This window comes from Theropithecus gelada, chromosome 20 (assembly GCF_003255815.1).
Source record: "Theropithecus gelada isolate Dixy chromosome 20, Tgel_1.0, whole genome shotgun sequence".
NCBI classification, from domain to species: Eukaryota; Metazoa; Chordata; class Mammalia; order Primates; family Cercopithecidae; genus Theropithecus; species Theropithecus gelada.
The window spans coordinates 55,246,285-55,264,652 of NC_037688.1; the positions used below are offsets into that span (position 1 = coordinate 55,246,285).

At 53.6% G+C, this 18,368-nt stretch overlaps 2 protein-coding genes across 9 annotated transcripts in view; one reads left to right on the forward strand and one right to left on the reverse strand.

The window, feature by feature from the left end:
* Nucleotides 1-11,734, reverse strand: part of SEZ6L2 (seizure related 6 homolog like 2) — a 29,527-nt gene extending 17,793 nt beyond the window's left edge. For 4 of the 8 annotated variants that reach the window (XM_025370905.1, XM_025370909.1, XM_025370903.1 and 1 more), the window contains exons 1-6: nt 11,105-11,734; nt 10,007-10,138; nt 8,968-9,267; nt 7,878-8,017; nt 7,416-7,617; nt 259-444 (exon numbers count right to left, since the gene is read on the reverse strand). In XM_025370905.1, the coding sequence (XP_025226690.1) occupies nt 259-444; nt 7,416-7,617; nt 7,878-8,017; nt 8,968-9,267; nt 10,007-10,138; nt 11,105-11,183 (1,039 nt within the window). In that variant the 5' untranslated portion in view covers nt 11,184-11,734. The remainder of the gene's footprint in view (nt 1-258; nt 445-7,415; nt 7,618-7,877; nt 8,018-8,967; nt 9,268-10,006; nt 10,139-11,104) is intronic. The other 4 variants (XM_025370907.1, XM_025370906.1, XM_025370904.1 and 1 more) reach the window with 3 other exon arrangements.
* Nucleotides 11,735-13,142: 1,408 nt separating this feature from the next.
* Nucleotides 13,143-18,180, forward strand: ASPHD1 (aspartate beta-hydroxylase domain containing 1). Its single transcript, XM_025371436.1, is given in 4 exon segments — nt 13,143-13,189; nt 13,191-14,089; nt 16,989-17,102; nt 17,911-18,180. Coding segments are annotated over 4 exon segments (1,170 nt in total). The 3' UTR covers nt 18,021-18,180.
* Nucleotides 18,181-18,368: the final 188 nt, after the last annotated feature.

Genomic DNA, 18,368 nt, shown 5'->3' on the forward strand with positions numbered 1-18,368 from the left:
CTCCAGAATGGTGACTCCCAAAATAAAATCTCTAGTGGGACACCCCGAGATGGAGACCACCCAAGGATGCAGACACCTGAAGGAGAGAGACCCTCTGCATAAAGAGCTCTGGCTGCAGACCCCAGGATGGGGACTCCTCAGGGTAGATAAACACCCCTTCAGAATGGGTTTTTCCCAAAGGTGGACACCCCTGAGATAGGACCCTCCCAATGTGGTTCCCAGGACAGACGGCCCCACCCACTGTGGCAGGAAACTCACCCATGCAGCTGGGGGTTTCGCCATTCCAGGATGGCCGGGTGCCATTGAGGCAGATGAGGGTCTCCTCTCCCTGCAGCTGGTAGCCCGAATCACAGTGAAAGGTGGCAGTGCCCCCAGGGTGCAGGTCCGTCACACTCACGTCCCCATGGGCCGGCCGGGGAGGGAAGCCACAGCTCAGGAGGTAGGCTGCACCAGACAGACAGGGGGTAGCAGGGCTCACTTTCCTATGCCTCCCTTTCGGACTGATCCCCCAGCACTTCCCCCCTCTCCTTTCAGGCCAGCCTGCCAGGGGCACACACTGGCTCCATACTGGCGTACATACCGAGAAATAAGAGCTCCTCACACAGGCACCTTGCCTCATGAAGAGGAAATTCCAACATCCCTTATCTCCCCCACTCATTGTAATTCACCCCCGTTGGCCCCCATTTAATAGATGAGATATCTGAGGTTCAAACAAGTTATTCTGGACCCTGCTACTCATTTGTTGTGTGACTTCAGGCAAATCAATGAACTACTCTGAATTTCATCCAGCTCTAATAACAGATAGTATTTGCAGAGCTTGGCCGGGCGCAGTGGCTCCAGCCTGTAATCCCAGCACTTTGGGAGGCTGAGACAGGCGGATCACGAGGTCAGGAGATCAAGACCATCCTGGCTAACACGGTGAAACCCCATCTCTACTAAAAAATACAAAAAACTAGCCGGGCGAGGTGGCGGGCGCCTGTAGTCCCAGCTACTCAGGAGGCTGAGGCAGGAGAATGGTGTGAACCCGGGAGGCGGAGCTTGCAGTGAGCTGAGATCCGGCCACTGTACTCCAGCCCGGGCGACAGAGCGAGACTCCGTCTCAAAAAAACAAAAAAAGTATTTGCAGAGCTTGTTCAGCTCCCAGAGTGAGTCCACACAGAGATTTTGAGGTAAGCAGACAAAGATTATGTGACCTGGCTAGGTGTGGTGGCTCACACCTGTAATCCCAGCACTTTTGGAGGCTGAGGCAGATGGATCACAAAGTCAAGAGTTCGAGACCAGCTTGGCCAACATGGTAAAACCCCGTCTCTAAAAAAATATAAAAATTAGCCGGGCATGGTGGTGGGTGCCTGTATTCCCAGCTATTTGGGAGGCTGAGGCAGGAGAACACTTGAACCCAGGAGGCAGAGGTTGCAGTGAGCCGAGATCGTCCCATTGCACTCCAGCCTGGGCGACAAGACCAAAACTCCATCTCAAAAAACAAAAGATTATGTGACCTGTTTTGCAGATGTGAACACTGAGTCTCCAAGTTATTAAATGTTTCTCTTTGCATTTTTCTCCCCTCCACACATACAGCCTTTCTTCCACCAAGGTACCCTGTGGTATACCCTCAGCTTCCATCCAGAAGAACCAATTGAAACTTTTTTTTTTTTTTTTTTTGAGATAGGGTGTCACTCTGTTGCCCAGGCTGGAGTGCAATGGCACGGTCATAGCTCACTGGAACCTTGAACTCCTGGCCTCAAACCATCCTCCTGACCCAGCCTCCCAAGTAGTTGGGACTACAGGTTTGTGCCACCGTGCCCCACTAATTTTTAAATTTTTTGTAGAGATGACATTTCAGTATGTTGCCCAGGCTGGTCTTGAATTCCTGGCCTCAAGCAAACATGAAACTTCTTGAGGACATTTGACTATTTTGTCTTTTTGTTTTTGTTTTTGAGGAGGAGTCTCACTCTGTTGCCCAGGCTGGAGTGCAATGGAATGCAATCTCAGCTCACTGCAACCTCCGCCTTCTGGGTTCAAGCGATTCTCCTGCCTCAGCCTCCCGAGTAGCTGGGATTACAGGTGTGCACCACCATGCCCAGCTAATTTTTGTATTTTTAATAGAGATGGGATTTTACCATGTTGGCCAGGGTGGTCTCCAGCTCCTGACCTCTTCAGATCTCCTGACTTCACTTTCACTGGGGGATTCATTTACAGGCCAATGAGTATTAAGGTCTTTAAAGACAAAATAATCTCTAAAGGCACAGTGGCTCACACCTGTAATCCTAGCACTTTGGGAGGCTGAGGCGGGTGGATCACCTGAGGTCAGCAAAAAGACCCAGGCCTTGTCCTCAGGAGTCCATCGTCTACTGAGATAAACATAAGAACAACCTTCTAGAACACAGTGGTTTCAATAAATGGTAGTCTTGGTAATGGCTGCTGCCAACAGAATCAAGTCTGAATGCTTTAGTTTGACATTCAAGCCCCTTCCACAGTTAAATGCAGCCCAGCACATTCCAGCTTCAGGGTTGAGCTTCCAAGACCAATATAGCCTATGTTTCCACCTCCATATTTTCCCTTGTGCTCTCCCCCTACTTTCTTGTGTTTTAAGAGATCAGACTGGGAGGCTTACGTACCACCTCTTCCGGGAAGCCTTCCTGACTCTACATCTCTCCAACAGTTACTTGTTCTCTTACCTATACACAATCCTGCATGCATGATTTTGTCATCACATTAACCATTGTCTTTTTTTTTTTTTGAAACAGAGTCTCATTCTGTCATCCAGTCTGGAGTGCAGTGGCTTGATCTCAGCTCATTGCAACTTTCACCTCCCGGGTTCAAGTAATTCTCCTCCCTCAGCCTCCCAAGTAGCTGGGGTTATAGGCGTGTGCCTTGACTGCTGGCTAATTTTTGTATTTTTATTATTATTATTTATTTTATTATTATTAGTTTTTGAGACAGAGTCTTGCTCTGTCACCCAGTATGGAGTGCAGTGACACAATCTTGGCTCACTGCAACCTCCGCCTCCCAGGTTCAAGCAATTCTCCAGCCTCAGCCTCCTGAGTATCTGGGATTACAGGCATGCGCCACCACACTCGGCTAATTTCTGTATTTTTAGTAGAGACTGGGTTTCACCACATTGGTCAGGCTGGTCTCAAACTCCCGACCTTGTGATCTGCCTGCCTCGGCCTTCCAAAGTGCTGCGATTATAGGCGTGAACCACCGCGCCTGGTCAATTTTTGTATTTTTAGTAGATACAGTGCTTCACTATGTTGGCCAGGCTGGTCTTGAACTCCTGACCTCAGTGATCCACCCACCTTGACCTCCCAAAGTGCTGGGATTACAGGTGTGAGCCACCGTGCCTGGTCTAACCACTGTCTACACTGGCCCAAGCCTTACTTATTTTGTGTCCTAAAAGGCCAGACTATGAGGTCAGGAGTTCGAGACCAGCCTGGCTAACATGGTGAAACCCTGTATCTACTAAAAATACAAAAAATTAGCCAGGTGTTGTGGCACACACCTGTAATCCCAGCTACTCAGGAGGCTGAGACAGGAGAATCGCTTGAACCCAGGAGGCGGAGGTTGCAGGGAGCTGATATTGTGCCATTGCACTCCAGCCTGGGCAGCAGAGCAAGACTCTGTCTCAAAAAAAAAAAAAAAAAATGGCTAGCCTGGCTGATCAATGGGTGCAGCCAAGAGGCAGCGTGGAACCACTGGATTTGTCGTCAGGCAGCCCTGAGTTCCAGTTCTAGCTCCAGAACTTACTAACTACGTGACTTTGAACAGGTGACTTCATCTCTAGGGACCTCTCACCTATTAACGGCAATAATAATTCCTGTCAGGGAAGATTGGCCTGATAATTAAATAAAAGAAACACGCAAAGCACCTGGCACATAGAAGCTGCTGAGAAAATGTTAATCACACGCCCCTCAGCCTCAATTAATGAATGACTGGGAGCCAGGGACTCGGGGATCTGGTGTCTGGCTGCAATAAACGTGCAGGTGGCTGAGCAATCTACATGACCTTTGAGTCTTTTTCTTCCTTTGAGAGATGGAACTGATAATGGCCACTCTCAGGGTTTCTGTGAAAAGCAAATGAAACTACGGTTGGTGAAAGGACTTTGTAATGGGAAAGTTTGCTGAACTTGGGTTGAGGGGTGAGGGAGCCTTTGGCTTTTCAGAGAGAAGCTAATGAGGCCACTCTGGGCCAGAGGCCCCAGCTAGTGCAGGTTGGGAAGGGCTGAAACAGGGCCTCGGTCCCAAAGGTGCCTGGTGCAGCTGCGAAGCAGGGAAGACTGAGCAATGAAGGCCAATTTATGCAATAGTCCTACTTCCCCAAATGTTCCATTTAGCCTAAGGAGTCCTATTTTCAGTGCCCTGGGGAAGTGGCTGCTTAAAGGAGCCAATGGGGAATCATATCTTCAGATTTCATAATACCTGAAGTCCAGCACTCGGCCTGGGCCTTCCAGGCATGCTCTTGCTCCCCAATAACCAGGTCCCTACTGCCAAATACATGTCCCCTAGCTCGCTGGCCCCCCAACGAATAGGCACCTTTGCTATGCACACATGAGCCCCTAGGGCAGGTCCTGAGCAGAGGCTTCAAAAGAGGCTGGAGAGGATGTGAGAACAGGATTCAGGGTGTACCCTGGATGAGGCACATAAGGCGTCTGCGGTCAGCAGAGCTTTCAAGGAGGGCAGAATGCACAACACCAGCCCAGGCCATGCGGTGATGTGAAGGGGGCATTGGCCTGACACAGTTCTTTCTGTCTCCACGAAGCACAGGAAGACAGTGGTGTCTGGAACAGGGCACTGGCTGGGCCCTTTCCTTGTGCACACGTGTATGCTAGAACATACCCTTGTACTGTGGGAAGGTTCCCGCACACACAGGTAAGCGTGGATGTACACACATGTGCAGGTTATATGTCATAGGTCCTAACAAATGCAGTCATGTGTGAATACAGCCCCCCTTCCCTGCCCCCAGATGTCAGAAGGATCTTTCTAAGTTGCAAATCCAAGGCTCTCACTTTCCTGCTTAAAACATTTCAGGCCAGACGCCGTGGCTCACGCCTGTAATCCCAACACTTTGGGAGGCCAAGGCGGGAGGATCACTTGAGGTCGGGAGTTTGAGACCAGCCTGACCAACATGGAGAAACCCCGTCTCTACTAAAAATACAAAGTAAGCCGGGCATGGTGGCACATGCCTGTAATCCCAGCTACTCGGGAGGCTGAGGCAGGAGAATTGCTTGAACCTGGGAGGCAGAGGCTGCGGTGAGCCAAGATTGCACCATTGCACTCCAGGCTGGGCAACAAGAGTGAAACTCCATCTCAAAAATAAATAAATAAATAAATAAATAAATAAATTTCAAATTAGGAGGCCTGGCATGGTGGCTCATGCCTGTAATCCCAGCACTTTGAGATTGTTTGAAGCTGGGAGGCAGAGGTTGCAGTGAGCCAAGATCACGCCACTGCACTCCAGCCTGGGCAACAGAGCGAGATTCTGTCTAAAAAAAAAAAAAAAATTCAAATTATCTCCCTGTCACACCTGCAGGTTGAAGTAGTCTGAACTCCTTACTGAAGCAGGTAAGGCTCTTTATGGTCTGAATCTGACCTGCCTCCCAGCCTGGTCTCTGGCCCATTTCCCCTTCACCCCTTTCTGTGCTTTGAAGGTAATAGCATGACTGACAGTTTTGAGCTCTCACTGTGTACACACGCTGTTTGTGTTTTTGCTTTTTTTTTTTTTGTTTTTTTGTTTGTTTGTTTTTGAGATGGAGTTTCGCTCTTGTCACCTAGGCTGGAGTGCAATGGCGCAATCTCAGCTCACTGCAACCTCCGCCTCCTGGGTTCAAACAATTTTCTTGCCTCAGCCTCCCAAGTAACTGGAATTACAGGTGCCTGCCACCATGCCTGGCTGATTTTTGTATTTTTAATAGAGACGGGGTTCCGCCATGTTGGCCAGGCTGGTCTTGAACTCCTGACTTCAGGTGATCCACCTGCTTCGGCCTCCCAAAGTGCTGAGATTACAGGCATGAGTCACCATTCCAAGCCACACACTGTTTTAAATACTTGACATGTATTAATTCATTTGATCTTCCGCATAATAGCAATTATTGTGATCCCCGTTTTTCAGATGACATCATGAGGCACAGAAAGGTTAAGTAACTTGTCCCAGGTCACACGGCTAGGACCATTCTATTTTCCAGGCTAAATTCCTTCACCTCATCTGGGGGTCACATCTTCTCTCTCTGGGTCTTGGAGTGTGCTTTTTCATCCACCTAGCCATCTGCCTCCCTCCTCTCCCTCCCTCCCACCCTTTCCCTGGCGAATTTATCCTTCAGGTCTCAGCTTAGTCATCATCTCCTCCAAGAAGATGTCCCCATATTCCTTGGGAGAAATTTAGGTCCCTTGGCTATGTGCTGCCCCCGCTGGTGTTTCTGCCATCATATTCCTTATCTCCTTGAATTGTAACCATTCTGATTACTCATCTGTCTTCCTACCTAGATTCTGAGCTCGTTGAAGCCAGATTTACACCTGGTTTGTTCATTCCACCTCCAAGGCTAACATAGGGCCTGGTATGAAGCAAGCACTTGATCAACATTTGTTGAGTTCAATGGATGAATTGTCCCTTGGATGTGTGCACAGATCTGTGAGTGTGTGAGATAAGTATGCATGGGTCTCCTCTGAGGGCCTGGCCCCCCAGGGTCACAGTCAGGAGGAAAAGCCCCCCTCAGCACCCTGTGCTTCGATGGTTCTTAAAGATGTCCCCTGTATAGGCCAGGCACGGTGGCTCATGCCTGTAATAGCACTTTGGGAGGTTGAGGGGGTGGATCACGAGGTCAGGAGATCGAGACCATCCTGGCTAATACAGTGAAATCCCATCTCTACTAAAAATACAAAAAATTTGGCCGGGCGCGGTGGCTCAAGCCTGTAATCCCAGCACTTTGGGAGGCCGAGACGGGCGGATCACAAGGTCAGGAGTTCGAGACCATCCTGGCTAACACGGTGAAACCCCGTCTCTACTAAAAAATATGAAAAACTAGCCGGGCGAGGTGGCGGGCGCCTGTAGTCCTGGCTACTCGGGAGGCTGAGGCAGGAGAATGGCGTAAAAACCCGGGAGGCGGAGCTTGCAGTGAGCTGAGATCCAGCCACTGCACTCCAGCCTGGGCGACACAGCGAGACTCCGTCTCAAAAAAAAAAAAAAAAAAAATTAGCTGGGCGTGGTGGCGGACGCCTGTAGTTCCAGCTACTTGGGAGGCTGAGGCAGGAGAACAGCGTGAACCTGGGAGGCGGAGCTTGCAGTGAGCTGAGATCGTGCCACTGCACTCCAGCCTGGGTAACAGAGGAAGACTCTGTCTCAAAAACAAATAAATAAATAAATAAAGATGTCCCCTGTATGCAGTATGGCCCCTGCCCTTCCAGCAGCACCCTCAAACTCCTCACCCTGATAGTGGATCCTGAAGCCACCGCCCCTTGGGACCCGTGGGCTCTGGAAGTGCAGAAGCAGCCGGTTGGTTGGGCTCCGAAGGACTTGTCCTTCTCCAAGCATGGACGAGTTGGCCAGGAGTCGGGGGGCCAGGCCTGGGGATCCCCCACCAGCCAGCACCAGAAGCTCCTCCTCCTGCGACAGGTTCAGCGTCTGCACCTAGAAAAGCCAGACACAGACCTGCCAGGGCAAGTCAGCCAGGGGTTTGACTTCCAAAGCCCCTGTCCTGTGCCTTTTCCCTGTGTGTGGCAGCCCAAAAGGCACCATGCTGCTGCCCAAGTTGTAGAAATCTGGAAGAGCTTTTGAGGTAACCTGAGTCATCAAATAGGTTCTTTGGCGCCCAGGCCAAACCCGTGCACACCCACAACCCAGAGGAAAAGGCTTGGAAGGTGCACAGTCACATGCTTTGGTCCAGTTACCTGGATCTCAATGCCGTAGCCAGGGTAGACATGGATGCTGTAAGTGCAGTCCAGGAGCCCCAAGGTGCGGCTGGCGGGGCTCTCCAGATCTGGAGACTCCACATACCCTTCGCCCTCGGAGATGTTGTTATTACATAGAACTGAGGAGATACAAATGGTTGGGATGGAAGGAATGCCTGTGCTCTTGCCCTCCCAGCCAAGCAACTCTGAAGGCCTTCATCTGCCTTCTCCTTAGCACCTCTCATTATTTTTTTGTTTTGTTTTGAGAGAGGGTCTCACTCTGTCACCCAGGCTGGAGTGCAGTCGCGCAATCATGGCTCACTACAGTCTGAAACTCCTGGGCTCAAGCCATCCTCCCTCCTCAGCCTTCCGAGTAGCTGGGGCCACAGGTGCGCATCACCACGCAGAACCAATTTGTAAAACTTTTTGTAGAAATGGGGTCTTGCTATGTTTCCCAGGCTGGACTCAAACTCCTGGCCTCAAGTGATCCTCCTGCCTTGGCCTCCCAAAGCACTGGGATTACAGGTGTGCGCTGCTGTGCCCCCTCACCATCTTTTTTTTTTTTTGAGATGGAGTTTCACTCTTGTTGCCCAGGCTAGAGTGCAATGGCTGGATCTCAGCTCACCACAACTTCCACCTCCCTGGTTCAAGCAATTCTCCTGCCTCAGCCTTCCGAGTAGTTGGGATTACAGGCATGTGCCACCACACCCGGCTAATTTTGTACTTTTAGTAGAGACGGGGTTTCTCCATGTTGGTCAAGCTGGTCTCAAACTCCCGATCTCAGGTGATCCACCCGCCTGGCCTCCTAAAGTGCTGGGATCACAGGCATGAGCCACTGCGCCCAGCACCATCTTTAAGCATACTCCCTCTCCCACCTGAGCCAGAACTCCCTTTCCTAACTGTTATATAGCTGAAACAATTGGAACACTGCCTGGTACTTAGTAAGGGTACAGAAATGCTACCTTTGTTATTTTTATTCTCCCATCTGTACCCAGGACTCCTTCCACAGTTCCCAGGAGCCTCTTTCCCATCCATCCCCAGTGTGTACCTATCCGGTGCTCCCACCCCCATCCCCTTGCCATCGCCTCACCTGGGCTGGTCACCGTAGTGGTAACAGTTGTCGTGGTGATGATGGTGGTCGTGGTCTCCTCCTCTCCTCCCTCAGGCCCAAGGGGAGGCCCTGGGGAAGCAGGGCTGGGTGGGGGTGGGGCTGTGGTTCCTGGGGGTGGGGTCAGCAGTTCTGGCGCGGTGGGGCCTGCCCCCCTGACCCCCTTAGGGGTGACGGCTGTTGTCAGAGGCCCTGTCCCCGGCTCAGTGGCCCGTGGCAGGGAGGGCACTGTGAGAGTCTGGCCGGCCGGAGGGGTGGCTAGCGTGGGGTCCGGATCAGATCCTGGGACAGTGCAGGGAATGTCAGAGCACAGGAAGAGCACACGGAGGACCTTGGGTGGGGAGCAGGGCTAAGGGAAGCTAGGGGTTCCCCTGCCATACCCCAAAAGCCTCCCCCACAAGGTACAGTACCCCCCACCTTTCCCTTCCCCAATCTAGTCCCCACCTCCTCCCAAGGCTTCCACAGCCTGAGTCCCCCCTGTTTCTCTTCTGGTCCCTTCTCTCCACCCAGCCCCTTCCACCCTGATACTCCTCTCCCTGAGCCTCTCTCTCTGCCTCCTCACTCAGATCACGTTCTCTCTCTGGTTATCTCCTCTCTCCTCTGTCTTGCTCTCTCTGGAACTCTTTATTTCCCCATTTCCCTGTTTAGTATTCTGATTGCACTCTGATTTCATGATTCGAGATCCACTAGTTTTTGTGTTTCATTCTCTCTCTCTTTCTGTCTTCCACCATTTCTCTGACTCTGGTTCTCTGAATTTCCATCTCTCTTTCTATGTGATTGTTTTTCTGTCTGACCGTCTCCTAATCATTCTGTCTCTGTCTCTCTGGTTCTGTCTGTGCCCAGGTTTGACTTCCTCCGACGATCTCGATTTGTGTCCCCTGAATCTCACAGGCCTTCCTGCAGGCTCTTTCCTCCTCTGCAGTATCTCTCTGCCTGCTGTTGTCTAGCCTGGCTCCCCATCTCCCTGAGCCCATTCCCTCCCTCTGCCTCTAGGCCACTCCTGCCACTCTGGGGGCCTCACCCGGCAGGTAGCCCATCTCTGGGCCCCTCCTCAGCAGGGCCCCATGGAGCAGTTCAGCCAGGGCCTCAGAGGCCACCGTGGGGGTCTCACTTCCAGGCTCTGGGAATATCTCCTCCTCCTTCAGGGGCAGACCTAGGAGGTGAAGTTGTGTGAGCCTCTCCACTCCCCCACATCCCTTCCTTCTCCAGAGAGATATTTTCTAGAACTCTTCTTCCCTCCTTCACCAGCTGGGCCTACAGGGGCTCAGAGGGTCCCAGGCTCGACTGAGGGCCAAGATCCGAGAAGGGGCTCCCAGCTGCCCTCATATTCCCACTCCCACACCTCTTCTCTCCCGTCCCCTCTCCCTTCTCCCTGGGCTGTGTGGGCCTTCAGTGAACATCTTAGCTCTTATGAACCCTGGACAGCGCCAGCAAGGCAGAGGGGTTGCCGGTGCTGCCTTCCCTTTCACCTCAATGGTGATCTCCCCCCAAACCTGGGGCTCTGCAGAGGGTCTGGCGGCACCTCCCAGCCCTTGTTTCCGCAGTGCCTGGCTTTCTCTCTGGGCTTCTGTCTCTGCAGTGTGGCTGTCTTTTTTCTCTCCTTCTCCTTCTCTCTCTCTCTCTCTCTCTCTTTCCCTCTCTCTCTCTGGTCCTCTGCAGTCTCTGCCTCCTTCCCTGGAGTCTGGTTGGGGGTCAGAGTGGGGGACTGAAAATCTGGTCTTTGAGCCCTGCCTCTGCTCATCTGTCTTTGTCCATTCATCCAAGAACATTTGTGTGTACAGCGCCTGGCATCTCTCTCAGCATCTCCATCTCCCACCCAGGTCCCTCCGTGCTTCTACCGCCTCCGCAGACATCCCCCCAACTTTCCCAGCCCTCCTTTGTGGATCTAGCTCCTGAGACACTGCTAAAAGCTTCTCTCATTCATTTCCCTGCCTTCTCAATATTGAGGGTTAAGGGGCTTTGGGTTCAATCCAGAAAGCTCTGGCTTGCCCTTTCCCCATCAGTTGTGCCTCTCCCCTCCCCCATGTGCTCGGAAGACCCAGGATGTTAAGAGAAAGGAGGGTGGAGGACCCCGCTGGGTGCCTTCCTGGGGCCCACCCCCACACTCTCATGTCCTTACCCTGGATCCAGGGACAGCTCAGCAGAATTAGGAACAGCAGCTGGGGAGGCGGCGGGTGCTGGGCCCTGGGAGTCCCCATGGCGACTCACCCCGATCTCTCTCCTCTGTGCCTCTCTAAGTAATCTGGCTGCCACCTTTCCTCCGTCTCCGATTATCTTTCCCTTTAATTCTTTTTTTTTTTTTTTTTCCTGGTAGGAGTCAGCAAAGAAAGACAATTTCTCTGCCCCTTGGGATAGAGGGGCAGAATTGGGCTAGGGGTCGCCTGGAGCCCACCCCCCTTTGCTCAGTCTCCTCTGTCCTCGTCTCCCGGCTCTGTGGTAGGGGGGGCGCGGCTCCGGCTGCAGGGGGTGGGGCCGAGAGGGCCGAAGGGGCCGGGTGGCCTGGGTTACCCTCCTGCTCAGGCGCCTGGGTCCACCGGGCTGGCTGGACCCGAAGCTAAGGGACTGGGGAGGAGAAGGCAGCTTCTGGGGGCTTAGGGTGGGGTCGAGGATCGGGGGGTTCCCCACTGGGCTCTAGCGGGGATTGTCGGGGAGGGGAAGGGGTGGGTTGGGGAACTGGGAGAGCCGAAGCTCGGGCACTGAAGCTGCGGGAGGGAGAAGCTGAGAAAGGTATCAAGCCCACGTCAGATCCTGGGGACGGGCGGAGGGAGGGGCCTGGGATTTATTTGACGGGGAGGGAGGAGGAGGAAGTGCAGATGGAGGAGGGAGGGATCATACAAGCCAGGGCCGTAATCCTCACTCCCGCGGCCCCTAGGGGAGGCAAAGGAAACTCTCTGGTCTCAGCAGTAATTAGCCCCCTCCGCCTGCCATTCCAGCACATCTGGAATCTGAATCTCCTCTTCCCAGGGCGCCGAGAGGCTGCACAGCTTGGTTCGCGCCTGCTCGGCCCCCCATTATGCCCCCTGTTCACATCCAGACCTCCCACGGGGCTTCCCTTCGCCTTTTACAGTAGCTCGGGTGGAATGGGCTCTCCCTCCTCCGGGAGAATGGCGAGCTTCCACGATTGTGAGAAGTCTCGTGAGTGACGGGCCGAGGTTAGGGGAGGAGAGACAGACCCCTCCTCTTCCATTAACCGTGACCCCGGCCAGTTAACAGGCGGCCTCGGCTCTGATTTTCCCTCCGCAGCGCCTTTTCAGCACCAGTGGCGCGCGGACAGCTCCCCTCGCCCGGCCGGGGCGGGCCCGGCCCGGCGCCGCCCGCGATTGGCTGAAGCCGCTTTCGGTGTTTGCCGGGCTCGTGGGCTCCTGGGCTGGCCTAGGGCCAGCGGGAGTCACAGGCCGACCGACCGAGGGACTGGCCGCCCGACGGACTGGCCTTGGCATCCTTGCCCGCAGTCTCGGGCGCCTGCCCAGCCAATAGTCCGCGCTCGCCCCGCCCTCATGCCCCGCCCCTCATGCCCCGCCCCCTCATGCCCCGCCCCACGAGACCCGCCCCTTCTTTCGCATTGCGGGACGGCTGGAGGCTGGCACCCCGGCCCCTGCGCCCCACGTGGCGCCCTTTCCGGGCTGGGGGGGTGGGGAGGCACATCCAGAGACGACTCTCCCCCTCCCCCGGCCCCCGACTGACTTGCGGCGCCACTGGGAGGGTTCGGGGGTGGCTGAGCTGAGAGGGCTCCGGGAAGGAGTGACGTCAGGGTGAGTGGGAGCCAAGGAAGGAGCGAGTAGGAGAGAGGGAGCGAGAGCCAGGCAGGACCGCAGGGTCGGGGCTAGTGAGGAGGGAGGGCAAGGAGAGAGCAGTGAGGCCGGAGAGAAAGAAGCTGCCACGGAGAAAGACAGGCTGCGGGTTCCCGGGACTGCAGGTCCAGGCCGGGTAGGAACTGCTGCCCAGGGGAGCTAGAAGGAAGCGGGAGAGAGAGCGAGCGAAAAGCGGGGGTGGGGAGGAAAGGGGGAGATTGAGGCGGGAGACAGAAGCAGAGCGAGAGAGAGAGGAGGCTGCTGGAAGGCGAAAGAAGAGGGAGAGGAGGCGACAGAGGGAGAGAAGGAAGAAGAGGTAGAAGGAGAGAGAAGAGGGGAGAGAAAGGAGAGGAGGGTTAGAGGTGCATGAAGGAGGGGAGAGGGAGCTTCAGCGTGGAGAGAGGACCGCGGAAGGAGAGAGCGAGCCCAGAGTGGAATGTGGAAGGGAAACAGTCCAGCGGGGAGCCAGGGGACAGCCATGGAAGGGACAGGTGGGGAGCTGGGGGGACAGGGGAACTGGGGTCCGGAGGACGCCCCAGGCCTCTTGGCTAGGGCCTCCCTGACCATGCTCCCGTGGCCACTACCCCTGGCCTCCTCGGCCCTCACCTTGCTCTTCGGGGCCCTCACTTCCCTGTTCCTCTGGTACTGCTACCGCCTGGGCTCCCAAGACATACAGGCCTTAGGGGCTGGGAGCCGGGCTAGGGGTGTTCGTGGTGGGCCTGTGGGATGCTCGGAGGCCGGCGGACCAAGCCGAAGGGGTCCTGGGGATCCCGGGGAAGGACCTAGAACGGAAGGCCTAGTGAGCCGGCGGCTTCGGGCCTACGCAAGGCGCTACTCCTGGGCTGGGATGGGTAGAGTGAGGCGGGCAGCTCAGGGTGGCCCAGGCCCTGGGAGAGGGCCAGGGGTCCTAGGTATTCAGCGCCCAGGCCTGCTTTTCCTACCAGACCTGCCTTCAGCCCCCTTTGTGCCGCGGGATGCCCAGCGGCACGACGTGGAGCTCCTGGAGAGCAGCTTCCCTGCCATTTTACGGGACTTCGGGGCTGTGAGCTGGGACTTCTCAGGGACTACCCCTCTGCCTCGGGGCTGGTCCCCACCTCTGGCCCCCGGGTGCTACCAGCTCCTGCTGTACCAAGCAGGCCGGTGCCAACCCAGCAACTGCCGCCGGTGCCCGGGGGCCTATCGGGCACTGAGGGGGCTTCGAAGCTTTATGAGTGCCAACACCTTCGGCAATGCCGGCTTTTCCGTTCTCCTGCCTGGGGCCCGGCTCGAGGGCCGCTGTGGGCCCACCAATGCCCGGGTCAGATGCCATCTGGGTAAGTAGCTGCCGCCTACTGACAACCTCCTTGCCTTGATGATTTTCCTCCCAGACCCTTCTCTCCGCCACAGAGCTGTCTGCTCTACAGTTCTCATTGTGCCTCTCTTCTTCCATGGCTCCCTGTTGCCACCCACAGCAGCATTTCCTGAGCCTCGGCTATCTGCACACCATATTCATAAGCTTTGCCGTAGTCATTCCCACCTGTACTGCGTTTCTTCACCTTGGCTCTCCCCCCGACCTTTTGTTCTTCGTATTTAAAAGAAATATTTATAGCACTATCATCAGTATTACTTGCCCTAAGTAGAAGTACTCATAAAAAGCCTGGACAACATAGTGAGACTCTGTCTCTACAAATAATAAAGCAATTAGCTGGGCATGGTGGTCCGTGCCTATGGTCCCAGCTACTGGAGAGGCTGAGGTGGGAGGATCACTTGAGCTCAGGAGTTTGAGGCTGCAGTGAGCTGAGATTGTGCTACTGCACTCCAGCCTGGGTGACAAGAAAGTACTCATAAACACAAGCTGAAATTTTAAAAAGAAAGCTTTCAACAGTCTAGAACATTCTACTTAAGTGCTCTAGTCTCTCTGATCCTGAAGCCTACACTTTTTTTTTTTTTTTTTTTTGAGACGGAGTCTCGCTCTGTCGTCCAGGCTGGAGTGCAGTGGCATGATCTCTGCTCACTGCAAGCTCCACCTCCCAGGTTCACGCCATTCTCCTGCCTCAGCCTTCTGAGTAGCTGGGACTACAGGCAGGCACCTGCCACCGCGCCGGGTTAATTTTTTGTATTTTTAGTAGACACGGGGTTTCACTGTGGTCTGGATCTCCTAACCTCGCGATCCCCCCGCCTCCACCTCCCAAAGTGCTGGGATTACAGGTGTGAGCCACCGCGCCTGGCCTTTCATTTTTTTTGAGACAAGCTCTCGCTCTGTCACCCAGGCTAGAGTGTGCAGTGGCACAAATATGGCTCACTACAACCTTGACTTCCTGAGATCAAGGGATCCTCTCACCTCAACCTCCTGAGTAGCTGGGACCAGCCCCAAGGACCAGTGCCCACCACTATGCTTGGCTGATTTTTTAAAAATTTGTGTAGGCCGGGTGTGGTGGCTCACGCCTGTAATCGCAGCACTTTGGGAGGCCGAGGCAGGCAGATTACCTGAGGTTGGGAGTTTGAGACCAGCTGACCAACATGGAGAAACCCTGTCTCCACTAAAATTACAAAACATTAGCTGGGTGTGGTGGCACATGCCTGTAATCCCAGCTACTTGGGAGGCTAAGGCAGGAGAATCACTTGAACCCGGGAGGCGGAGGTTGCAGTGAGTCGAGATCACAACATTGCACTCCAACCTGGGCAACAAGAGTGAAACTTCATCTCAAAAAAAGAAAAAAAAAATTGTGTAAAGACAGGCTGGACCCAAACTCCTGGTCTCAAGTGATCCTCCTGTCTTGGCCTCCCAAAGTGCTGAGATTACAGGCGTGAGGCACCGCACCCCGCACTTTTTGATGTCTTAAAGACTGGAAGAAAATGGAAAGGGAAATAATTTTCTGTTATTCCATACCATGACCTTGTTTTGCCCCAAATCATCTCCTGTGCTGCCAGCTGGATGTGTCCTACACTTCAGGGCACACTGGCCTCAGGATCAGTTCCCGATCCTTCCTCTCCTCCCTCTCTCTGTGCTCTAAATCATGAAAGCCTTCTGGCCAGTCCTGACAGATGCCACACGTGCTGTTCTTTTCAACCTAGAATCCCCTTCCCCCGTACCACCTCCTGGAAAACTCCTACTCAGCCTTCAGGATTCAAGTTTTCAAGTGCCACACTTCCTCTAGGATTCCTTCCTGTTCCCCCATCATTTGACGTGGCTGCTCACTTTCCTCACCGCACTCGGCCATGTGGTCCTTGGGCCAGGATCCTCTTTAATCTTATACCTCGTGGGGAGACAGCACCTATCACACAGTAAGCTCTTGAGTCAAACTGTCAGGAAGTCCAGGAGGAAACGCCATTTCCTCCAGGAAGCTTTCTCTTTTCTCTAAAATGAGAGGTTCCTGCCAGGCGCCGTGGCTCATCCCTGAAATACTAGCACTTTCGGAGGCCAAGGCAGGAGGATTGCTTGAGGCCAGGAGTTCAAGACCAGTGCTGTCTAAGAATAAAATAAAATAAATAAAATGAAATGAAATGAAAAAATAAAATAAAATAAAATAAAATAAAATAAAATAAAATAAAATAAAATGGGTCTGGCCAGGCACAGTGGCTCACACCTGTAATCCCAGCATTTTGGGAGGCTGAGGTAGGCAGATCACTTGAGCTCAGGGGTTCGAGATCAGCCTGGCCAACATGGCGAAACCCCGTCTCTACTAAAAACACAAAAATTAGCCAGGCGTCGTGGCGGGCAGCTGTAATCCCAGCTACTTGGGAGGCTGAGGCAGGAGAATTGCTTGAACCCGGGAGGCGGAGGTTGCAGTAAGCCAAGATCATGCCACTGCACTCCAACCTGGTGGCAGAGCAAAACTAAATCTCAAAAAAAAAAAAAAAAAATTAGCCCGGAATTGTGGCACGTGCCTGTAATCCTAGCAGCTACTCAGGAGGCTGAGACATGAGAATCACTTGAACCTGGGAGGCAGAGTGAGCTGAGATCACACCACTGCACTCCAGCCTGGGTCACAGAGTGAGACTTTGTCTCAAAAAAATAGATGGGTCACGCTACCCACAGCAGCGTTTCGCTAATCTCCCAGCACTTCCCTCCTCCAGGACTGTATTATAATTATACTGTGGCCACTTTCTGGAAGGAAAGGAGGACGACCACAAAACCTGGCATTTAAGACGCTTAGAGCTGCAAACTGACTGGCCAGGATGGGCCCCTGGCTTGGAGGCAGGAGTGCTGGATGCCCGCGTCTCTTCTTACAGGCCTAAAGATCCCTCCTGGCTGTGAGCTGGTGGTCGGCGGTGAGCCCCAGTGCTGGGCGGAGGGGCACTGTCTACTGGTGGACGACTCTTTTCTACACACAGTGGCTCACAATGGTAACAGGGTGCCCATTCTGCAGGGGGGATGAGGGACTCAGGAGCAAAGGAGCGTAGACTAGAGGACAGCAGAATCAGGCCCAACGGACTTCCTGTCCTACCACCACCATCTTCCAGCTGCATGACCTTGAACAAGTCACACAACTTCTCCAATGCCCTAGGACCACCACCTTCTTCATCAAGTGACTGCAAGGATTAAATGAGATAATGTTAAGTGCACAGAAAAGTGGTTACCAGCACAGGACTCTGGGTTCCTGTCCTACCTCTTGCACTTGGGCACAGGACTTAACCTCCTTATGCTTGTTGCTTTGTATAAAATAGGGATAATTATGGTAATACCACAGTTTGTTTTGATTAAGAGTTGATATATATCGGCCGGGCATGGTGGCTAATGCCTGTAATCCCAGCACTTTGGGAGGCAGAAGTGGGCGGATCACCTGAGGTCAGGAGTTCGAGACCAGCCTGGTGAACATGGTGAAACCCCGTCTCTACTAAAAATACAAAAAATTACCAGGGCGTGGTGGTGAACGCCTGAAATCCCAGCTACTAGGGAGACTGAGGCAGGAGAACTGCTTGAACCTGAAAGGCAGAGGTTGCAGTGAGCTGAAATCACGCCACTGCACTCCAGCCTGGTGACAGAGCAAGACTCCATCTCAAAAAAAAAAAAAAAATTTTTTTTGATACATTTAAAGGGTTAGAACAGGGCTTGTCACTTATTTACTGTTTGCTTTTATGGTGTTTGGTGAGTGCTCTGGTGTGGAAATACCTAATGTCAGTGGCTCTGCTATTCCTGTCCCATGTGCCCTAGGCTCCCCTGAAGATGGGCCTCGAGTGGTCTTCATCGTGGACCTCTGGCACCCCAACGTGGCAGGGGCTGAGCGCCAGGCCCTCGACTTTGTCTTCGCACCAGACCCCTGAAGGAAGGTGCTCCCTTCACACACCTGGGCTGGAGAGACACTGCGCTCAGGGACGGCCTGATGGTAGCCAGGACCTCCTCTCTACTGCGGGGGGTGGGTGGGTGCGGAGGGTGGGAACTGGCTAGTGAGCACTGAAATATAAATTCTGAATCCTCTCCTAACTCCTGACTACTTCCTTCCCAGGGAGAGGCTGGGGCAGGGCCTTATGTCTTCTCCTGGTACAATCAGATACCTCCTCTTTTTTTTTTTTTTTTTTTTTTTTGTAGAGTCACGGTCTTGCTTTGTTGCCCGGGCTGATCTTGAACTCCTGGGCTCAAGTGATCCTTCTGCCTCAACCTCCACAGTCGTT